The sequence below is a fragment of the Cyprinus carpio genome, chromosome A2, assembly GCF_018340385.1.
Source record: "Cyprinus carpio isolate SPL01 chromosome A2, ASM1834038v1, whole genome shotgun sequence".
In the NCBI taxonomy this organism is placed as follows: domain Eukaryota; kingdom Metazoa; phylum Chordata; class Actinopteri; order Cypriniformes; family Cyprinidae; genus Cyprinus; species Cyprinus carpio.
The window spans coordinates 10,002,332-10,026,325 of record NC_056573.1 but is presented as its reverse complement, the minus strand read 5'-3'; the positions used below and the strand labels follow the sequence as shown (position 1 = coordinate 10,026,325).

General features: G+C 36.4%; 1 protein-coding gene across 1 annotated transcript in view; it reads left to right on the top strand.

Annotated features, from left to right (window-relative positions):
- dpydb (dihydropyrimidine dehydrogenase b) overlaps nucleotides 1-23,994 on the top strand; it is a 157,911-nt gene that overhangs the window by 87,787 nt on the left and 46,130 nt on the right. Inside the window, exons 13-16 of the mRNA XM_042771862.1 lie at nucleotides 343-527; nucleotides 2,715-2,930; nucleotides 16,732-16,896; nucleotides 20,320-20,388. Coding sequence (XP_042627796.1) covers nucleotides 343-527; nucleotides 2,715-2,930; nucleotides 16,732-16,896; nucleotides 20,320-20,388 — 635 coding nt within the window. The remainder of the gene's footprint in view (nucleotides 1-342; nucleotides 528-2,714; nucleotides 2,931-16,731; nucleotides 16,897-20,319; nucleotides 20,389-23,994) is intronic.

Genomic DNA, 23,994 nt, shown 5'->3' with positions numbered 1-23,994 from the left:
AAAAAAAAATTGAATTTATTTATGTAAAAAATCAACAAAACACTTAATAAATTATTTTTTTAGCATCATCTCTACATATTTAGTGCTATCAAACGATTAATTGTGATTAATCACATTCAAAATGAAATGTGTGAACATATATGCAAAATATGTGTGTGTGTACTGTGTATATTTACGATGTATGTATCAATTAATATATATTAAACTCGATTAATCACTTGGCAGCACTATTTTTTTTTTTTTTTTTTAATGTCCAGTGTGCCCTGACATAGTTGTAAATAATTTGTTTTAATCTATTTTTGATACATTCTAACCACTCTGTAATATTGTGTGCGGGAACAGTGAAGGCAGCCCTGGAACCAGTAAAGCTGAATGGATGGGGGACACCTGAGGTGAACAGCGAAACCATGCAGAGCAGTGAACCCTGGGTGTTTGCCGGCGGAGACATCGCTGGCTTGGCCAACACCACCGTGGAGTCTGTCAACGATGGCAAACAAGCTTCCTGGCACATCCACAAGTACATCCAGGTGGGCTCTCCACTCAATAAGCCAATCCATCTCATTCTGCATTTGGACGTCTTACACAACATACTTAGTGTTTGGCCACAGTTGTGTAGCTTTGAGAGCCTGCTTCACATTATGTGCCAGTGCCAGCAATTTTCAGCATTAGTATAGCACTCAAAGTTTTATGCTCACAGTTTTTATAGTGAGGGCATTATTCCACAGGGACTTTTTTTTCTCAGGGTGACATCTTGAGTGCTTTTTGGCTTCGACACTCAAACAGTAGAAGTTTCTTCCTTCGTTTTCCTAGCAGAAGACTTTTTTCTGTGATTTCGCACACAGACCTAAGCGGCAGCATAAAGGGAAGGTTCATGCAGAGGTTAATCGCTAATGTAACTGTGACCAGAGGTAGTCACGCTGAAGTGTTTGTTCGGCAAATGCATTTCCCCCCTCAAAACCATTCTGTAATTTTGGACTACAGAGAAAGAGCTGTACAAATATTTGCTAATGGGTTCAGCAGTTCAAGATCACATAAACGATTGGAAGATAAGATCACATTTTGTTGTGGGTGTTGTGTTTAAATTTTGGTTATTGGGCTTTGTGTATGGATTTTCAGTGGGATGAGATTTTCTCTTGAGCAGCATGTTTGATTTTCTTTCTTTTTAGCTTGCAAAAAATGTCCCTGTGCTAGTAGGGGAGACCGGAGGCAGTTGTAACACACTACATTTCCTCAGTCACAAACAAAATAGAATGATGACACTTACTGAGCACATGCCCAAAATTATTCTTTTGTTATCTAAAGTATATTTTATCTCTAGTTTGTTTTTTGTAAAATAAATAAATAAATAAATAAATAAATAAAATTAACATTTTAACTCAGTGTAGCATTTTTGTCAGGGTCATATGTAACAGAAATTATTTGACTTTAATAAGTAATAAATAATTTTTTATAGTTGTATAGTTTTTATATATGGATGCATATGGTCAACAACAATTCTCAGGTAGGCTGTGGGTTTAAATTATGTTTAGTTGACATTAAAGGGGCCCAAAGATGGCCAAAAAATTTTCACACACCATTACACCACCACCAGCAGCCTGAACTGTTGAAAGGCAGGATAAATTAATGTTGGTTACCTCAAATTCTGACCCCACCATCTGAATGTCACAGCAGAAATAGAGACTCATCAAACCAGGCTACTGTTTTCCAATCTTCTATTGTCCAATTTGTTGAGCCTGTGAGATTGTAACCTCGGTTTCCTGTTCTTAGCTGACAGGAGTGGCACCCAGTGTGATCTTCTGCTGCTGTAACCCATCTGATTCAAGATTCGATGTATTGTGTGTTCAGAGATGTTCTTCTGCATACCTCATTTGTAACTAGTAATTATTTGAGTTACTGTTACCTTTCTATCAACTTGAACCAGTCTAGCCATTCCCCTCTGATCTCTGGCATCAACAAGGCATTTTCGCCCACAGAACTGCTGTTCACTGAATTTTTTTTCTTTTTGGACCATTCTCTCTGAACCCTAGAGATGGTTGTGCATGAAAATCCCAGTAGATCAGCAGTTTCTGAAATACTTAGACCAGCCCGTCTGACACCAACAACCATGTCATTTTCAAAGTCACTTAAATCACCTTTCTTCCCATTCTGATGCTCAGTTTGAAATTAAGCAGTTCATCTTGATCATGTCTTCATGCCTAAATGCATTGAGTTGCTATTAATGAGCAGTTGAACTGATGCACCCATCAAAGTAGCCTGTGAGTGTATATAATAATTATTATTTATAATTATATAAACAATTATATATTATAAATAAACATATCTTACAATAATAATAATAGTAATAATAATAATAAACATTCTTTAATAATCATTATTGGGCTAAAGTTACTGGCTGAAGGCTGTTTTTCACTCATTGCAGTATATATAACAGTTGTATGTAGTATAAACATTTAAACTCAAATATAATTGTAATTTAGGTTCAACCTAGACCAACACTTTAAACACACAAACACTAAAAAAACATACCAACTAAAAAAAAAACAATACAAAACTATAAACAATTCATAAAAATTAATAATTGTTAAAAATGTAGTATTATTTCCTTTAAAAAAAAAAATGTTTTTTTAAGTATTTATAAGTATTTATATTTTTATGTGTGATGGCAATGCAGGCAAAAAAAGGTGATGGTTTATATGTGTGTGTTTTCTCTGCAGTCCCTTCATGGTAACACAGTAAGCACCACTCCCAAACTGCCCTTGTTCCACTGCGCCATAGATACAGTGGACATCAGTGTGGAGATGTGCGGGATTAAGTTTCCTAACCCGTTTGGGCTGGCCAGCGCTCCACCCACAACCAGTGCAGCCATGATCCGCAGAGCCTTTGAGCAGGGCTGGGGCTTTGCCCTCACCAAGACCTTTGGCCTAGACAAGGTATATTTACAGAACACAGAAACAAAAAACAAAAAACATGCAGTATGCCATAAGCTCCACATGCACTTGTGCTAGGATTTGGGTGGTATATTTGTGTGGGAAGCATACACTGCATTGCAAAGTATCAGGAGAGCAAAGTCTTTTGTACAACATCATAGAAACTGAAACCTTGGTAAAAATCCCCGAAAGGTCATAAGCATATGAAAGCAGCAGCACTGGGCACTACTAACAATAATGCAAGCCTTTCCAGCTTGTGAAACAGCTCACAGACACACACTCATACACACGTTTGCACACACGAACACCAGCCATAATGAGCCACATTCTGGTGGCTTTCTTAAAAAAAAAAAAAAAAAAAACACACACACACACAACAGCCCTCCCATTAGGCAGCCATGCATCTGCCTTGTTAGCAATGTAACATTTGTTCTTGACAGGAGGTAAAAAAAAAAAAAAAAGAAAGAGAAAAACAGGCATGAGTTGTTTATTGAACTCCAGCAGAAAATCTTTTTGTTTTAATTTACTTTCTAAATCAAGTGATGGGAAAATTAATCGGTAACATCTGTTTGTTCTGGGTTTGCTGGCAGTCCTTGATTAGTGGAGCTACAAATGGAAATAGAATTAAAAAAGAGAGGAGAAGAGAGGCAGAGTGCAGGGTTTAAGTCATATCAGATATCGCCATGGCAACGGCAAGAGGCGTCTGCGCAGCTCTTCGATCAGACCGCCAATATCACAAAGAATTTAAGAAAGCAAATGACAACGTTTAAGGGACTTTAAAGAAAAAAATAGTGAAAGAAAAAGCAAACATTTTCAAAGAAAAAAAAAATGCAGTGCCATAGGAGGAGCCAAAATAGTTTTATCGTGTCTGATTAAAGCAAATAAAACAGAATGATTTTTATGTTATATCAAATGTGCCGACTACCAAGCCCCCTATTTTTGCCCCTCCACTCTAAAACTGAAACTCCTCCTAGTCTGCTTTAAAACCAGTGTTTAAGTTCTGCCTGGAATATGATCATTTTATGTCAGTTATTTCTCTGCATGGCACTGAGAGTCACAAACTCACCTCACTGGAGACTGCACCCATGTCAACAGTGAACCCTAGCAAATAATTTGTTGAATCTTAAGCTGCAATGGCGAGATGAGGCCATATTTCAGTAAATAGATCTCATATTGCTCTCTACATGCTGAAATGACTGCACTGAAACACTCTCTCCCTTTCATTCCCTCTCGCAGGCAGGATAAAGAATACCCCTAAGTGTCAACATGTTCTCTGTGTCTCAGCACAGTGCTGTCATTAGAACATAGGGGACTTCTTTTTAATATCCTGTTCTCCTGAGCCATGCTAAGATGCGTCGTCCATCAAGGCCGTACTGCATCAATAGTGCTCGTAAAGCCTTGCGATTGTCACGCTGGATATGAAAATAGCTGCCTGTGTATATGTGTGCTGAATAGTAGTGCTAACAGGGGCACCCAGCATACAGGCACCACCTTCATTAATTATAATTAATGAGATGCATTACCTATGTAAATGTTTTATTTTTTTCCTTCTGTCTCAAGATGCGAGTCCCTCGGGAATTGGCACCACAATGACTTGGAACGAGCTCTGAAAACGGTTTGCATGACAGTTAGTGGCACTTCTATCTTGTTCCTCGTCTCTGATGATGTAAGAATCCATTGGTCCTCAGATCCAAGCGAGAAGGTCATGTGGTCCGATCTTAGCCATTAAACGGCAACTTGTAGAGCTGATGGGTGCTGGGATCTCTGATGGATCAGAACCTCCAGGCCCAATTAGCCTTTTAAGTCGTCTCTGTGTGAGAGACTTCGCACAGTGTCACGCTCTTCCTCCGCATCGCAGGCAGGCAGCCAGGAAGTGGCATGTCAGAGTGCCGGAGGGCTAAGGGGCCATCACTCAGTCAGCACGGTGCTAATTGTACATGAGAATGAATGATGGCTGCTATTGTTCTTTTATGCGAGGTTGATTGCCTATTACTCGTGTTCTTGAGCTCACATGAGCAGTATCCTGAGCCGACGGATCAGCTGGTTGGAGATGATGTTAATGCCAGCTGATTTTTGATGGAGTTCATTATGCCCCTGCAGAGTCATGATGTATTTTAAAGTTAGCGAGAAAGGAGGTGAGCCAGATTTTTGGGTGCGGAAAAAAACATCTCCCTCTCCCTGACACATTCATCATAACATTGTCTGGGCTGCTCCTGACAAAGCTCCTCAGCTATACCTATTTTCCCCTCTACTGATTTAGCCGGTTGGTTATGGATCGGAGTGGAGTGCAGAGACAGAACTCACTCACTTCCTGCATGAGAAATAAGCCCATCCCCTGCTGTTTAAAACACATTCAATCATTGTCACAGCTCAGACAGCTTATCACACCTAAGCTTTAAAATACACCACTTCAGGCTACGAGACTTAATATCTGCAGTATAAAACAGCGATGGAAGAGCAGATGAGATCCACATCTCCTAATTATCCTTTAATTGCACAGTGCTTTGTCCAATTAAGTTAGCGTTTATAACGGTGGGTGTGGGCACATTGTGTTCTTTCTAGTCCACTCTCAAAGCTATTTAACTCATTGATCTAATCTACTTGGCAGATTTTGACACGTAAGGTTTCATAAAACATGTAATTCAGTGGCTACAGTATATTCACACAAGCAGTGTTTGAGATTGACAACCGTATGTATCAACATGTTTGACTCAAAAATTATTGTGTTGGACAACTCTCAAAAATTGCGTTCACACAGTCAGTGTTATTGACAACCATATTTGCTAACAGGCTTCACTCTCAAAAGCTGCATTCACACAGTGTTTTGGATTAACATCTTATTAATTAACAGGTTTCACAGTCAGTATTTGGGATTAAAAACTGTATTTACTAGCAGGTTTCACTCTGCTGCATTCACACAGTCAGTGTTTGGGATTGAAATCTGAATTTACTAACAGATTTCACTCTCAAATACTGTGTTCACAGTGAGTATATGGGAATGAAAACTGCATTTAATAACAGGTTTCACTCTCAAAAGCTGCATTCACACAGTCAGTTTTTGGGATTGACAACCGTATTTAATTATTCTCTCACACGTTGCATTCCCACAGTGTTTGAGATTGACAGCTGTATTTATTAACAGGTTTTACTCTTAAAAGCTGTGTTCACACAGTCAGTATTTGGGATTGAGAACTTTATTTACTAAAACCTAAAAACTATGAATACTGTCTGCATGATTGACTAACCAAAGTGAACCTGCATTTCTATTTCCGTAATAGTTATGAATAATGACTGTAGCCACAGTGAGTTAATATTAAAGATGGCGACTGATAAAATCAGAAGGACTAATCACAATTTACACTTTGTTTAATAGTTTATGGCTACCATAATTTCTCCTTAATTATGGAACACTAAACCTGGTAAATCATACCAGTCTGACCAGGCCAGGAAACCACTGAGGACCTGCAAACCATTTTAAGACTAATTTAAACTTTTTTTTTTCAGCAGGACAACCACACAACATGTCTATTTTCTGGCATGTTCATAACCTGTGAGTGTTTTACAGCCCTAACATGACAGCAAAGAACAACCCAAAACTCATGCCGTACCTATATGTCAATAATATCACTGGTACCTAGTTGTCCACTGCAGTTCCATTTATGCAACAAATATATAACTTAATCTCAAAATTCGGGCAGTATTTTAAAGACTGTGAATTCGGTTGTAGAAAGCAGTTATCAAACTCTTTCATATATAGCCAAACGTTGTGTGAGCATAACCACACTTAGCAATCCAACCAGGACTGACAACCATGGTCTGTTGCTGTGTGAACATAGCCATTATGACATAAACTTATCTGACATATAGCCATTATTGAGGTCAGGTACTGACATTGCATGATGGGGTGATGGTGCCTGAAACACTTCCAATTTATCTCAAAGGTGTTTAGTACGGTTCAGCTATGTGCTTAGAGCAGGATTGTCAAGCTTTTTTCCACACCAGAGTCAATAAAACATTTATTTATGGCACTGCTGCAACCAAATTGAAAGCATACATTTCTTTAGAATTATATGCTGCAGCATTAAGAAATTTCACTGAAACAGACAAATCTGATTTGATTTAGTTGGTAGTATAGTTAGAGTTTCAAGGGAGTACAGTATGTCTGTATTGCCAATCCACAGAAAAAGGTACCTCAATAGGAGCTCCAGGTATTGTTGCACAGTTAGGTAGGACATCTGTGCTCTCTCTTCCACTTCCTCTCTGCTAAGGCCCTTAAAAAACAGGCAGCCTACTCAGTCCCTCACGCCCATGTGGGCCAGCCGGAGCAGGCAGGAAATCGATGGTGGCTGGGGACAGACGGCTGCCGTCCCGCAATTAATGCCAATTTGTTATGTGCACGTATCTCTGCAGGGAGACATGGTGTGGGCGGAACTTTCCCGCACTGATTAAGGCACCTTGAGTACACAACTCTAGAGAGAGAGCTAGATAAAGAGTCTGTTCCCAGAGGTGAATTTAGATGGCTTTACATTTGTAGATGTTTGCATGAATATGAATGATTGCAATGAATTATTCAGATGTCTTGGCATGTTATGTGACTCTGTAGTGTTATTAACATGCACTGTATTCAATGAATGGTAAGTTGTTGCTACTGAGCTATGAGGGTTTCTTTGTATATGATTATAAATCTTGGCGACATCCTACTTTTAAATAAGTGGCATTTTAACAACTGGATGATGAAAATGTTTAAAGGTTTAAAGGTTTTATTATTTCAGTCCATGTAATGAACTGAACACATGATGTTGCTGTTGCTAGGCTATACTACCATTTAAAAGTGTGGAGTTTTTTAAAAACAAAAATATATAATTTTTTTTATTCAGCATTAATAATAATTTTTTTTTTAAAAAAAAACCCTTTCACAATATTACAGTTTTGTTATATTTTTAATCAAAAACACAGCATTTGGAGAGCTTTTTAAGAGACTTCTTTCAAAAACCTAAAATAATGTTAATTATTCCAAGCTTTTGACTGCTATTACATATTAAATTAGCAAATTAAAAATCAACCAAACAACTTCAATTGGAGATTTGCGCATGCTCCTACATGTTTTAAGCTGCCACTTATGCAAGTTCAAACTGAGCTTGTGCCATTTTTTTTGTTCTTATCTTCTCGTTTTATCTATTGTTGTCTTTTCTTTGAATGTGACTATCTAAAGGCAAAACACCCATTATTAAAAAAATATCCTTCATACTAGACTGTGATATTTGTACATGAAGAAAAAAAATGTATGACAAAACAAAAGGGAGAAGGTTACTAGAGTTTTTTTTTTTTTTTTATTTATTAATTTTTTTTCATTTGTTAATGCAGTATAAATGTATATCAATAAGCACTCTTGTGTCCCTGAGTGTGCTTCTTAATTCATCATCGCCCCAGGCGTGCTGTAAGATAGCCAACCCTTCAGACTATAACATGTGCATCGCATGCCGGAACAGCGTTCAGTGGTGCTGAATGTGTGTAACAGTGCCAAGGCCCTCATTAAAGAATATATAGCATAGAAAGTAAAAGATTCACAGTGAGATGGCAGAGGTGCGTGCGATAAACAGTTTGGTGCATGAGTGAAACCTGCGTGGGGATGTTAGCATGTAGCATTAATTTTATGTTTGTTAAATGCAGGTGTCGTGTGTGGGAAGTTTGAGTTTCATGACAGAAGAGAAAGCTTTGTGGTGACTTTTTAATCAGTCTACGTGAAGAGTGGGAGTTTTAAGCCTAACTTTTCATTCCTTACTTTATTGCAAAGATATTTTTATAAGATGTAAATCACGTTTACTCACCTTTATAAGGCCTTTATAAGAGTTAAGAGAGTTCATTTTTGTCTAAAGCGCTTGAAGCCTTGACTTATTAAAAGATGAAAATAAGCACCACATTTTTTTTTCCCAAAGAGAAATAAAAAAGAAGTTCTAAATCCATGTTTAATAGTAAAAAATAAAAAATGAAATAAATTGAAGCACAAAAGGTTTTCACTTTATTGCTTAAAGGGGAATAAAATTATGTTCTGTTACCCTTTACTCACCCTAATGTCATTTCTAACTTGTATGAGTTTTTTTTTTTTTTTTTCATCTTCCATGTAACACAAAAGGTTTGAATGATAGTTTTATATGAGGAATAGGCTGAGAATTTTACCTTGAAACCCTTCCTTGACAGCTGTAGTCTCCATTCACTTTCATTATCCAGGGGCTTAACAATGAGGCTGACCTCTGAATTCAGCTTGTCAACTTGTCAAGTTATTGGCTAACATAGATGAAATTGCAAGAATGACTTCTGTAGTCTTGGTCGCATCAGTAAGAAAGGCTTGAAAATTATACACAAATCGGTAAGGTTTTGCCACCAATTTCCTACAAAAGTGATTATGAATTTATCGCTGTATTGGGGTTTCCTTTATAATTAGAATACCTGTATCATTTTTTTTTTTTTTTTAACTTAACATTTTATGATCAATAATTGTATTTGAGTGAAAAAGTATTATAACGCATAATATTTTTAATAATAATAATAATAATAATAATAATAAAAATACATATTAAATATTATATGACGGTTCTTTCTGGTCCTCAAATCTGATAAACGCAACATTAAATTTTTATTTTATATAAGGGGTAGAGTTAGGGTTGGGGGGTAGGTTTTTTGCTATAATGACCATAGGTATGTATCAATTACATTAAATTATTTAAGTCAGACTCTCTAACCTTTAGGCCAAGACTGCCCCATTTTTGTCAATAACATCCATGCTCATTTCTCTGCAGGAGGTGTAACTTGTAGGAGTAGGCGTAGCTTGGAGGGGCGTGGTTTGAAATATTGCGGTTAACAGTCTGACCCTTTCTCAGATATTCACTACTGATGAGTAGTCTGGTTCTTTTCCACAAACTGGTTCTTTCGTACAGTTAATTTCAATGAACTGGTTCAAAAAAACGTTTCTCCAGTTCTTTTACGTTCTTTTCACATAATGACATCAATTCTATCATCCCGGCTGATGAAATACATTAAAAGCACATTCAAATAAAGTAATTTGTAATCATAACTTAAGATAAATAGTAATAACTATCGTCATCATCATCCTGGATAAGTTTCTTACATTTACCTTTTTACCTGATGCGCAAACACGGATCCATAAAGATATGAAAATGAAGAAAGTGAAGTCTTCATCCACTTTTTACAGAAACCTTAACAGAACCGTAACCATACAGATCGTAAATCCATCTGAGAACGCTTAACATATAAAGTGTGTACACAATAGTAAATAGTAAAATTCATTTACATGTTTTGACTGAACAGTAGCATGTTCATCATGTTAAAATGTTGTTTAATATAACTGCATTTGCATTTTCCAGTAAGTTTTATCTGTTATTAAATAAACATATTTCCGTCAAATCCACTCCCTCATTCAAGTCCTCAGTTCACTCACGCTCACAGTATATTAATATCAGCACAGCATAATTTTTTCCAGCTCATCGGTTCTCTGTATGTTGAATGTGTCCAAAAGAAACCATTCTCAGTACGTCGAACGTGTAACAGTTCTCGGTACAGTGCACTGGTGGTTGAAGAAATGTTGACTCGAGAACCACTGTAGCAGTACCATTCAGTAGTATATTAGCATGCTCAGTATCAGCTGCTCTTGCTCATCAGTTCTCTCAGTATGCACAGCATGTTTCAGTGCTGTTGGAGTTACAGTAGTAACATATACTCCGGGATAATGGTTTATTTCGAGTCGTAGTCTGTCAGTCAAGTCCGAAAGTGAGAAACTTTAGAAAACTGCGGATCAGTGCTGGCTCGAGAAGCGAACTCTTTTGAAAGATTCAGTCCGATTTGGTGAACTTAATTGACCAGTTCACCAAATTAACAAACAAACAAAAAAAAGTTCAAAAGAACGACTCATTCATGAACCGGATATCACTAATATTCACCCAGTAAGACCACGGGAACCGTTTCACTGTTTGTATTACCCCAAATGCAGCATTTCTCACAGCAAGTGTCATGGTGGATGTCCAAATCCACTATCATTTTACAGATAATGTTGTTGTGTCATGGAATGTAGCTTTAGCTTCTTTTTTAGGTGAAAATGTAGTTGTTTATACTTCAAATACATGGTTTTGCATCTATTTTTCGGAGATGTGCACTCCAGGGCGTCAGCGGCCGTTCAGCGCTCATACCTGCCAAGAGTAGCCTTGGACAGTTCTTCAAGAATTTGCCACTGGCTATGATATCTCTATAATGGTTAAAAATGAGTGATGAGTGATAATTCATTTTGGATCAATCTAATGGGCAATCTTTGGTCTCATTAATCTGCTATTTGTTTCAGAGCAAGTACTTATGGCTGAGATCAAAGTCTCATAACTTGATATCTTTATTAGGGCTGCCAGTTTAATGCATTAATTTAAATAGTTTAAATAGTCAAATAATTTAATAGTTTATTTAAAATATACAAATAAAATAATACAATAAAAAATATAATTAAAAATTTTATACATATTATTAAAAAAAAAATTATGCAATTAAAATATTTTTACGAATTTTTTACATATTTTCTCAAAAAAAAATAATAACATAAAAAACTAAATAAATTCATTCACTAAAATTCAAGATATTGGTGCAAAAATTCCCCTCCACTTTATTTTTTTCTCACACATAATAACATAACACAACAACAATATCACATGAGCAGGTAGAGCAGTAGGCTATTACACGACTGCTGTTTTTGACCTGAATATCACGCGTTTAAATGCTACTTTATACAACAATTCAATAAGAAATTGAGATTATGTTATATTTTAAACACAATATTATGTTTTTGCTCAATTTTGCAAAGAATATATTACCTTTAAAGCCACAGCAGAATTGTTGTTCGTCTCCGAGCAACACAGCATTGTTTAGTTTCTGAATGAATCCATGTTTTGAACAAATCGTGTGAACCAATGATTCAAAGACCCATTTATAAAGAGAGCCATTTACTTCATTACTGAATGAATCAGCCGTTTGAATGAATCAACTGAAGACATTTACCGCCACCTCCTGACAGATTTAGTTTCTTATTTGGAGTACCATTTAATTAATAATAATAATAATAATAATAATAATAAAAATAATAATAATATAAAGATAATAATAATAATAATAATAACAACATTAAAGGGATAGTTCACCCAAAAAATAAAAATAAAAATAAATAAAAATCTGTCATCATTTACTCACTCTCATGTCGTTTCAAACCTTTCTTTTGTGGAACATAAAGGAAGGTATTTTGAAGACTGTTGGTACAAAGCTGTTTTGGTTACCAATGACTTTCATTGTATGAACAAACAATACTGAGATGTTTCTCAAATTATCTTTTATTTTCCATAGTTTATTTTAGGCCTTTGTAGCCTAAATGTTTATGTGTAATATATATTTTTTTGTTGAATCAAATAAAATATGTCTAAATCTAAAATTTGTAATGTCTACTTGATAATTTCTCATTTACCAAAAATATCTTTAAATAACCTTTTGTGGGTATTTTCACAGTCAAATTTATTCTGTGATTAATTGAGATTAATTAGATGAATTAATCAAAACATCATGCAATTAATTAGATTAAAAATTTTAATTGACTGACAGCCCTAATTTTTATATAACTTTAATGCTATATCAGAGCGCTGCCTTTGTATTTTTAGCTCAGTTGCTTAGCAACATTCATTATGGATGTTGTTGTTGAATAAGTATTAGTATTCAATTATAATATTTAAAATAATTGTAGTATATTTAATGATAGTATTTGGTATTGAGAAGCGGTCTTTGTTCAAAATTCTAATTCAAAATCATCCCCATAAACATAAAATAATAAATTCAATATTATTTTAAAAAAAAATGGGGCCAATGAAAACAATGGTAGGGCAATTAGAAAATTCCTTACTGTTGCTGTATGGAACAAAGCAGCATGGACATTCAGCTAAATAACTACAAATGTGTTTTTCCTGGAAGAAAGAAACATTTATGGGTTTCCAAAGACAGTGAGGGTGAGTAAAAGAAGAATTACATTTTTTTTGGGTGAGGTATTCCTCTGCTAGATGTTAGTTTCACACAGGCCTTGGAAAATATCTCATACAAGCAGCGTTCATCTTTTTCTTAGAAGCTTTTAATGACGAAAGTATTTCCTTGTTGTTGTATATTCTCATCATTGTGTCCTTAGTGCTGTTCAGTGACTAACTGCATTAATGACACTCAGTTATACCAATGAAATCTGCTCTGAAACGTGTATTGAGTGCATACTTTATCTTTTCTTTAGCGATTTGTGAAACACCATCTGTGATGTTCAGAAACTTACTGTACTACTTCCACAAAGCAGTTCATATTTGTGTGTGATTTTCTGGTAGTATATGAATCAAAAACAATGTAATAGTTGTTTTAAGAAACTCATATGCACAATATAACATATGATTGCACCTAAAATAAGTGTCTGATTATATAGTCACCAAATATCAATATGAGTGTGGCCATGTTTTTTTTTTTCAGCTTGATTTATACAGTATTTATTGATGTTAAGTTACTCAGGAACATTTATCCTCGCCAAACAAACTCAGATTTCCTGAAAGCCCAGACTGCTGAACTCGGTAAAAAGCAGAGAGGAACCGCTCTGTAAAATGTGAAAATATCAAACAGTAAAGTGGACATGACTGCTGAAAGTTGTGAAAGATGGTGATTTAAGGCCACAGCCAATATACTATACGTATAGACAATTTCAATAATAATAAAAAAAAAGGATTTTAGACTTTCTGGAACATCCATGCCGCATGAATGGATCGATTTATAAAAGCCTCCTCTGCAGTTACGCACGTCATTCCCATCAAGGCTATTTAGCTGTTTACCATGTCACATCCTGAGGTAAATCCGTTTGTTTTAGCTATACATCTAATCTGCAGTCAACAACTGTGGCCTCCAACTCGCACTTCCAAGAATTTGCTTATATAAACCTGCAGCCAGTGATTGTGTAAGGTGTAATTGTTTTGCAATCTCCAGTCACGGTCACTCGTCCCTTGATCTGCAGCGGACCTGAGCTCAAAATGCAAGAACATAGCAAAAATAAGAGCAGCAGGAGTGGATTCTGTACCCTCCCTCACAGGAGTGTCAACATAATGACGTCTATAGCCATAGAGATAATGCATTCCTGTGTCAGCTTAAAAAATAGCTGGACTGTTTAAATAGCAGGCAGACTAATATTTAACCAGAGTTTTTCTCTGAGGAAAGCGTGAAAGGAAAGTGGGGGTTGGCAGTTCGTCGGGACGGCGTAACCGTGGTGTCTGTAATTACCCTGCATATGCCTCCAGGCCGGCCTATCAGAGGGCTTCCTCGGATGCTCGAGTTTGGCGCGTGGCGTGACATTTGATCACTCTCTTATCATGTGTGTTCCTTTTGGGAGAGGTGCTGGCTTAAAAGAGGGGATTACTGGGCTGTGCTGGTCTGATAACCCCCTCGGTTTGTCGAACGCCACACACATGGCCACGGCAAACCACTGACCTCATCTCTGAATAAAGAAGTGTGTGAATTCAACCCAGGCTAATGTTTGACAGGTTAACGCATGCTAATGGGCTCAGAGAACCAGAGATTATTTACTTACCACTGGATATCCTTCACACGCATTACCTTAAAGAGGGTACTCACACTGAAAGTGTGCATGTAGTTGGAGATGTGGGTAATGTGAGTATATGTACTTGGTAATCTCAGCGTTTTCTATTCTCTTATTTCCTCATATATCTCAAAAACCTCCAGTCAATTTGTCCACACATCTCCTTTATCAGCATTGATGGCTACGCTGAGTTTCTAACTTAAGCAATGTTTATCATTCCTGTGGAGACACTCCGGGTATTAGCTTTGAAGGCAGATGTTGTGTTGAAACGGAAACACAGGCAACGAAATCACTGGTAGGTTTAACGCTCTCACGTCTGGAGGCGTTTCATGTAGGCGTTTGTGATCAGAAGATGCTCCAGTTTCAGTACAAATCACATGTGTTTCATTGTAATAAAGATGTTTACTCTTCCTATGTTTCAAAATGAAAATGTACAGTGTATGGTAACAGATTATACTGTAGTTATTTTCAGAAGCTCACGTGCAGCCACAAAAATGTTTTTTTTTTTTTTTTTTTTAGTTTTTGTTTTAGAGGTACAAAAATATGTTTGAAAAAGTGCTGTGACAGAAATCAATTTACAAACAATCACTCATGGGATTCCACAGAAAATTTACAGAGAGAGACAAAACCAAAATATTTTTTAAAGTTAAAATAAAAAATTAGGGGTGCCCAACCCTGCTCCTGGCGATCGACTGTCCTGCGTTGTTTAGCTTCAACCCTAATCAAACACACCTGCCTTTAATTTTTAAGTGAGCCTGAAGACCTTAATTAGTTGCTTCAGGTGTGTTTGATTAGGGTTGGAGCTGAACTTTGCAGGACAGTCGATCGCCATGATCAAAGATAAAATTATATAATCTAGGGCTTTTAAAGTTAACTTAAAATATTAAGATATTAATTAAACGAGTAACAGAATAATTTTTAACACATTTAACAAATTTGATAATACTATTTCATTCTGCTTTTAGAAAACATTTTTTTTTTAACTAATGGTTATTTTATTGTGTTGACATCTTTAGTTATTAAAGGGGTTATATGATGTGATTTCAAGTTTTACTTTCTCTTTGGAGTGTTACAAGCTGTTTGTGAATAGATAAGATCCCTAAAGTTGCAAATACTAAAGTCTCAAATCCAAAAAGGTATTCTTTGTAAAAGTTAAGACTCATCCACGCCCTCCTAAAACACCTCATTTAAACATGTCCCCACATGTCTACGTCACTGTGTGGGAAGATTTGCATATCAACACCCAAATGTTCATGCAAAGAAAGAAGGCGTAACTTTGATTCTCGCTGTTGCTGCCAGCAAATAACGTTATTAACTGGTTAATGGCCATTTAATATTTTCGATTCTGTTCAGAACTATAAAATTTGATTTCGTTTCTGGTTCTGTTCCTGTCAAAATTTCATTCGTTTACAGTTTTCGTTTTCGTTCCTTGAACCTGTTCAGAGCCCTGTTAAGAAGAAAGTTAAAAAAAAAGTCTTTATAATATCATGTTTAATATTTCTAATACGGGCCTTTATACATGACAGTATATAGCTGCTTTTATAGTTTTCTCTTTTTCTTTTTTTGTAAAGTGCCTTGAAAAGCAACAAGATGCTACAGTATATAAAAATAAGTTTAATTAAAAATAAGTTTAGTACTGTTGTTATTATAATCATATTTGAGGGTCCCAGGCTTTGAAATGTTTGTAAACTCCTGTTCTTGTCTATCCCATCTGACCCTTATGTAAAGAAAAATGAAGATATGTTTGGTTAAGTGTTATCTTGCCTCTGGTGCTCCCATTAAAAAAAAAAAAAAAAAAGTTGCACGTGACAGCCCTGGTAATCTTAATTGTTTAAAATTGTGTGGCTCCTAATTAACACATGCAAATGAATCCTAATTGCTCTTACTAATGGGCCATGCTCTTATTGATTCATTTATCATAGTTTTTTCTTAATTGTGAAAAAAACCCTGAAATGTGCTTGATTGATGTTTATATCATGAATATATAGCAAGCATTTGTGGAATTAGACATTTTGATAAAGAACGTACAGATGTGTACAGAGGTTTCAAAGGAAAAATGCATTCTGGCTCCAACTTTGATCATTTTGAGCCTAGCGAATGTGGTGTGTGTGCTAATTGCAGTTCAGTGAACAGTGACAAGGTTTCTCTCTCTTGCAGGATTTGGTGACCAATGTGTCACCGCGAATCGTGCGTGGGACTACCTCAGGTCACATTTTCGGTCCTGGCCAGGGCTCGTTCCTCAACATCGAGCTCATTAGTGAAAAAACAGCCGCCTACTGGTGCAAGAGCGTGGCCGAACTCAAAGCCGACTTCCCCAAAAATGTGAGTTCACTTTCAGCTCAGCGTGTTACTTCTCTTGTCTTTATCTCATCTCTATCTCTCCTTCTCTTTTACTCTTATCCCTACAGAAGTTTTTTCATAATATGATTCATTACTTTGTTTCTCAATTTTTGTGGCTGGGGAGCCTGTCAGTGTTTTATCAACAGCCATAATTCTCCATAATAGAGGTGCCATCTTTTTCCCTCGTTTGCTGTCCCTCAGTAATTTGAGTCGCTTTTGCTCTGAGCATGTTAACTGCTTCACAAGTAATTGTGTAATAGAATCTCACTAATAGAAGATTTTCCAAGGCCTTCATTCTCTTCTCCTCCCTCCTCTCAGTCGCACTGCAGGCAGATGACAATAGCTTTTTGTAGTGTTCTTTTCATCGCAATCAGCCATCTCTTTTCTCTCTAATCATTTGCAATGAGACAGCCCGTTTGAGCACAAAATAACTTCCTCAACTTTTGTTGTCTGTCTGCTGCACTCAAGGGTAAGATTAATTTTGAATTACAAGGTGCAATTATGAAGCACAACGTCACTTTTCACAGTAACCCCTTATACCCCTCCTTCACACTGATATGGGTTTACTTTTTTCAAACTGGCATATACCTCAATGTATACATAGGCAGCTATATTCTTATGCAACATCCAAACCTAAATTGAATGTCATAGTGCCCAATTTAGGTAGCAATTCTGCAGTTTTTTTTTTTACGTTTGAAATTAGCTTGTTGTTATAGTGAAAAAAATACATAGCACAAATATTTTTGGTAAAATAATTTATTTTAATTACATACTTTTCAGTACTGAATGATATGTCCAAAGTAACCTATGTGACTGACTTATTTCAGTAGAATTCAATAGGTAGTACTTGCTAGTGTTGGTTATTGCAAACTACACCCCTGGGTGTCAGCTTCAGCAGCAAAATGTATTTAGGTAACTATTGCATAATATTTATGTTTAATGTTTTCTATAGTTGACTTTTGTCAATGTTAATGCAAGATTAATCTGAACATAAATAAAAGACATACACTACAGTTTGTATCACTAACACAGAGTGGTTTAACTACCGTCTAATGTCCCATTAAATATCTTTAAATGTTTATAAATAAGGCAATTACATAACGCATAATTCAAAGACCAAATACGCAAACAGCTCTGAGTAGAACGTCCCTGTTGTCATTTGGAAATTACAATAAGCCATGAACACACTATTTGATGTTAGCACGTTTCTAACAACATGTTTATTCTGGTACACATTATAATACATAGCACTCACAAATATTGCACTGCATAGCTTTTACATTATTCTTAATTCTACTTTATCTAACCCTAAAAATTGGTGTAAGCAAGTGAAGTTGATTCAGGCAAATTAAATAATATTTGTGACTTTTGTCAAACCAGTTAATTTAGAAATAGCCACATGAAGCATTCTTTTTATAGTGTGGGTAAATTGATCAGTTTTTATTTACACTGAACTACTTTGTGAACGAAATACATTTATTTATGGCTAACACTTCTCTCACTTCACCTCGTCCATCATCTTGGATTTGAGTTTTCAATTCTCGCTGCAGTGCATCCCATGATTGCCTTCTCCACAAAGGATATATTAGAATTTGGCCAAAAAAAGGCCTCTCAGGAGGAATCATAATTAAAATGCGTACATTTAGCTAAGCTCCTTTAAAGTCTTACCTCTGTAGGCAGCACATTCAGTTTTGGAAAAGAGCATCTGTGAGATAAACATAATGTGAGATAAACATAATGTACACACTGTAAGACTCTCATTGATAATGCTCATCGATTTTGTGCAGGTTTCAGCTATTCAACACACCCATTATCTAAATTTACTATTTAAAATTTCCATTTCCCCCAACGCTCCTTGTCAGCTTGTCGTGACCCACGTGGGCCACACTTTAGGGAACACTGACGTGTGTATTTGGCGGAGCTCATCACAGCGTGTGACTGGTTCGTGGTCAGGGGTGATGGGCACATGCCGCTGGATGAAATGAATACTAAGAAAAGTGTAATGAATAACAAAACCACTGCAATAATGTAAAATTATAATGGCTCACACATTTCAGCCACACAAACACACTCGAGGCGCAGGAGTGGTCAGGAACATGCCTGCGACTGAAGAATAAACGTGGCACGCAGAAGAAGATGCAACCCCGCCCCCTTCTCTTTTTTTCATTTCCTCATATCACCGCATGATTGACAGTTTGCACAGTGATGGGAGTCCCAAGAGGGCCAGTGTTGCTAGTGCTGGTGGATGGGCTCGGTTACCTCAGCACAGCGTTATTAAAGCGATAATAGGGTGATTGCTGCTTCTTAGAGATGCAGCCTGTCTCGCTCACTCTCTTTTCTCTGTCTGATTAGAAAGGGGTAGAGCCATGCCCTGCATGCACATTCACATTCATTATTTCATCTCACAGTTGAGTTTCTAAATGCAGGATAGCAAAAAGAACCGACTTTGTGTTACAGTATATTACAGATAGGCATGTATAGACAGAGACCCGGCCCTCAGTTATCCTCCTGACGCCAATAAAACATCGGCACTGCTTTTCTAGACATGCCTCAACCAAAATGTGATCTCTTCTTATATTATGACTATCTAGTGAGCATTTATGAATTCTGACGTTATGATAAAGACAGTACAGATGTGTTTGTAAAGGTTTCAAAGGGGAAAAAAAACATTCATGCTTCAAGTTTGGTCACTCAGGTTTGGACTTATTTCATCTCAAGCTTGAATGCTTAATGCAAGGCTGAGTTGATCTTAAATTACAGATATACATGTATATACAGAGACCCGGTCCTTAGTTATTCTCCTGACACCAATAAAACATCGACATCGCTTTCCTTGCCATGCCTCAGCCGGTCAGTATGTGTGGTTGAGCGGAGCTCCCAGGGGTGAATGGATGAGAGGAGGTGGGGTTAGAGGCGCTAGAGGTCCCAGTGAGATCCAGGATGGATGGACTCATAAACTTCATCACATGCTTTGGCCGCCAAGCATTCCTTCCAGTGCCATATACGCCGATTTGTTTCCCTTAAAAGCGCCCGGCGAGAAGGAGACATGTAGAGTATATCTCTCCGCTTTATGGTGCGATTACAGTGTCTCCGCATACAGCGAGAGTAATACAGCTAAATCCTGCCTTGCCACAGAGGAGCTGAATAATGCCGTCAGTGTGATGTTTTTATTGTTTTAATAATACGTGCATGCCACTGGGTGTCTACAAATGCACTGAATTATATAGCAGCAGAGTTTAAGGTGGGGTAATAGCTTTTGCTGGGAGCCGGGCTGTTAAAAAATGAAATAAATAAATGCGGATTAGAAAAAGTGGTGGATTTAGTGCAAGCGCATCAGGTGAAATCTTACTTCATCTTACTTCATTTTTTTTTTTTTTTTCTCACACTCTTTTCTTCTTTGTCTAGATTATCATTGCCAGTATTATGTGTGGTTACAACCAAGCTGACTGGACTGAGCTGGCAAATATGGCTGAGGTAAGTTGCCATTCTCTGTGTGTGTGTGTTTGTGTTTGACAAGTTTGCACTGTTTGCTCCTTACACATCTCCCAACTTCAGAGATTAATCAGGCTTATTGGAAGCATGAAAAGTAAACGAAACATGAATCCGTGAAATTAGTTAATGTTCTGAAGATCTTTTTCCTCAAGATATCCATTTCATTTACATGTTTGAAAGTCTGTTAATGTGTAAGTTTTTTTTTTCTCTCTCGCTCTCAGCATATCACAAAAAGCAGCATTTATTTATCACACGCATTCTCAACACAGTGACAAACACAGTCGCATCCATATTCATAGTGTAAAGCCTCATTGGTTCTGTGGAAAGAGGCTTTTACATTAAATTTGCATTAGATACTGTATCATTGGATTTCAGCCTTTCGGGTGACAGAAGCCAACTGTGCTCACAAACTGTGAATGAGAAGTTGTAAAACTTTAAAAATGTATGTTTGCCAAACCGCTTCCTTTATCATAACCACACTGACCCTGACAGACTAAGTGCGCTTTTCTTTGTTAAAAGGCTTGATAATTCACCCAGTTATGAACATTGTTCATCATTTACCCACTTCATCTTGGTTTTTTCTTGCTTCTGTGGAACACAAAAGGAGAAATGTTGAAGAATGTACTTGGCACTCTTTTCCACGCCATGAAAGTGAATGAGAATCCAGGCTGTCCAAATGACAAAAAAAAAAAAAAAAAAAATAGCACCATAAACATTTCATTTCATAGAAGTTGTCCATAATATAATTTCTGTTATGACAACTCTTGGAGGGTTTATGGTAATATACATGGCAATGTTAATGTGTTTGGTCTTGGCGGAATATATCTGCTATGCTGCTGCTGCTGCTGCTGCTGCTGCTGCTGTGGCAGAGCAAATACCAAGACTGGCTTCTGCCAATGCATCCATAGACATGATGTTGTGAACATGTAAGAAATACTGCTGCTGCACATATAACATATGAAATAACCCCCATATATAATTACATGAAATTACCCCAGATCTATAAGTGGAGCTGGGGATGGAGGAGGGTTATTGAAGTGTGTTGCAACAGCTGGCCAGCAAGCACTGGCCAAGTATTTGAATGTTGAGTAGCAAGCTTATTGGCTGCTGATGCACCTGGAACCGGCTGCACCGTGTAAATAATGATGCGAAAATATCTGATTGAGGTACACCCTATCAACCTGTGCCATCTAGAGTTTCATGACAGATATATAATACAATGCAATATAATATAATATAATATAATATAATATAATATAATATAATATAATATAATATAATATAATATAATAATATACAATAATATAATATAATATAATATAATATAATAATATACAAGTCAAGAGTTTGAGGTTGGTAAGATTTTTAATGTTGAATTTTCACTCTAGTCTTCAATGTTACATGATTCTTCAGATATCATTCTAAAATGCTTATTGTGCATGCTCAAGAAACATTTCTTATTATCAGTTGAAAACAGTTACTTAATAATTTTGTGGAAACTGTGATACACTGTTTTTACTGCCCATAAGGAGCCAATATTAAATGAAGTCATAGGGATGAAAAAGAAAAAATCAAAATAATAATAATAATAATAATAATAATAATAATTGAATGAGAATAGAATACAATAAAACATAACATATATAATATTTACTAGTGCTGGGCAACGGTTAAAAATTTTAACCACAATTAATCGCATGATTGTCTGTGATTAATCGCGATTAATCGCATTATGCACAAAATTCAATAATAAATTCAAAAGTAGTGTATTGTCCACTTTTTTTCATTTAAAAGTATTGCAATATGAACAAAGGTACATTAACATTTTGTTTGCAACCACTTTAAACAAATAAGGTGCTTTTTTTACAGCAGTATTCCTTGTTACTGCTTAGTATCAGTTAAAATATTTATTATAAATCTATACTTAAACATTAATGCAATCAAATAAAATTTAAAACCAAAGCTATTTGTCACTGCAAGGGCATTCATGTTTTTATAGAAAATATTTTATAGTTTGTTATAGAAAAATAAGTTATGCTCAGAGTCCAGAGCCTCCATCATAACATTATAACAGGCACCTTCCGAGTAAAGACCTGCACGATTGCGGGACCCAATGCAGCAGAGTGTGGCACGGGACAACACTTGAGTGCCTGTGCGGGCGGGTAGAGACTCATGTGTGCGGAATGCATGAGAATAAGGGTGTACTCACACTAGGCAATCTTAACCAGTTCAGTTGTGCTCGGGCATGGCACACATGTAGTATGAGTGCTAACCGTGCTGGAACGCGGAACGTCTGATAGGCTACATGCAGCATGCTTGCATGTACATTTCCTAGCGGCAAAAGTGATAGATCTGTAAAGCAATATATTGTGAGAGGGCCGTGTGTTACGTTCATCCCAAACGACTCAAAATAATAAACCACAAAGTTAAAAAAAAAGATGCACTCCACTGTGCTGAGCGAGAGCACTTCTCTGCTTCCTTCACGTGCTATCAGAAACTTCCTAATTCACACTTAAGTCATGATTACGAGCTCCTTGCATTCTTTTCTGTTAAAAATAACAGTGAACAGTTTGTTATAGAAATTGTTATATATGCTGCAGTCTTAGCCCCACCCCAAATGCTCTCATTGGTTGAGACACATGATGATGCCCATCCCAAGCCAGTACCGATCAACCACCCCAAGCCTCCTGTGACCCATGGTTTGTCTGTGTGTATTCAGAGCCAGTAAGAAACAGGCTAAAAAAAAATAAAAACAAACAAACAAGCAAACCAAAAAAAAAAAAAAAAACACTGCGTTAATGCACGATAAAATAATTGTCGCCGTTAATTAATTAACAGCCCTAATATGTATGTATGTATGTATATATATATATTATATTTATTTATTTATTTATTTATTTATTTATTTATGCACACACACACACACACACACACACACACGTCTTCACCTTTAACTGAATAGACCTGCAGTCTGCACCTCCAATTTAAAACCTCTAGTATGAACTACTTTAATGATACTTTATAGTGCTTTTTGTCTTAAATAACAATGGAGACAGATGAAGAAAAACCATACAGGTTTCAAATGGGATGAGTAAATGACACTTTTCATTTTGGAGTCAACTATCCCTCTAAACCCCCAAACAGTTTTTGACAAACTGTCATAACTGAAGCATCTCTTCATAAATTTCACAAATGACGAGGAGCTGCTTGTTTAAAATATACTTTTCTGCAGACTGACATTATTGCAGCCAACGTGTGTGTGTGTGTGTCCTCTGATGTGTTATAATTCCTGCTGGAGTGGTTTCGTTCTGTATGTAAACAACCGGTGCTGATTTAGACAGGATGTAGAGTATGTAAATGCGGACAGGACTCTGCCATCACTAACACTTACTGCTGCTGGTGCTCTAATTCAATTCAATTCAAGTTTATTTGCATAGCGCTTTTTTACGATACAAATCATTGCAAAGCAACTTTACAGAAAATTAAGTTTCTACAATATTTAGTAGTAGCTTATCAGTAATGACTGTCAGTTTATGTGCATACGGCAGAAATGTTTTTAAAAATCAATAAAGGACGTAAACAAACAGA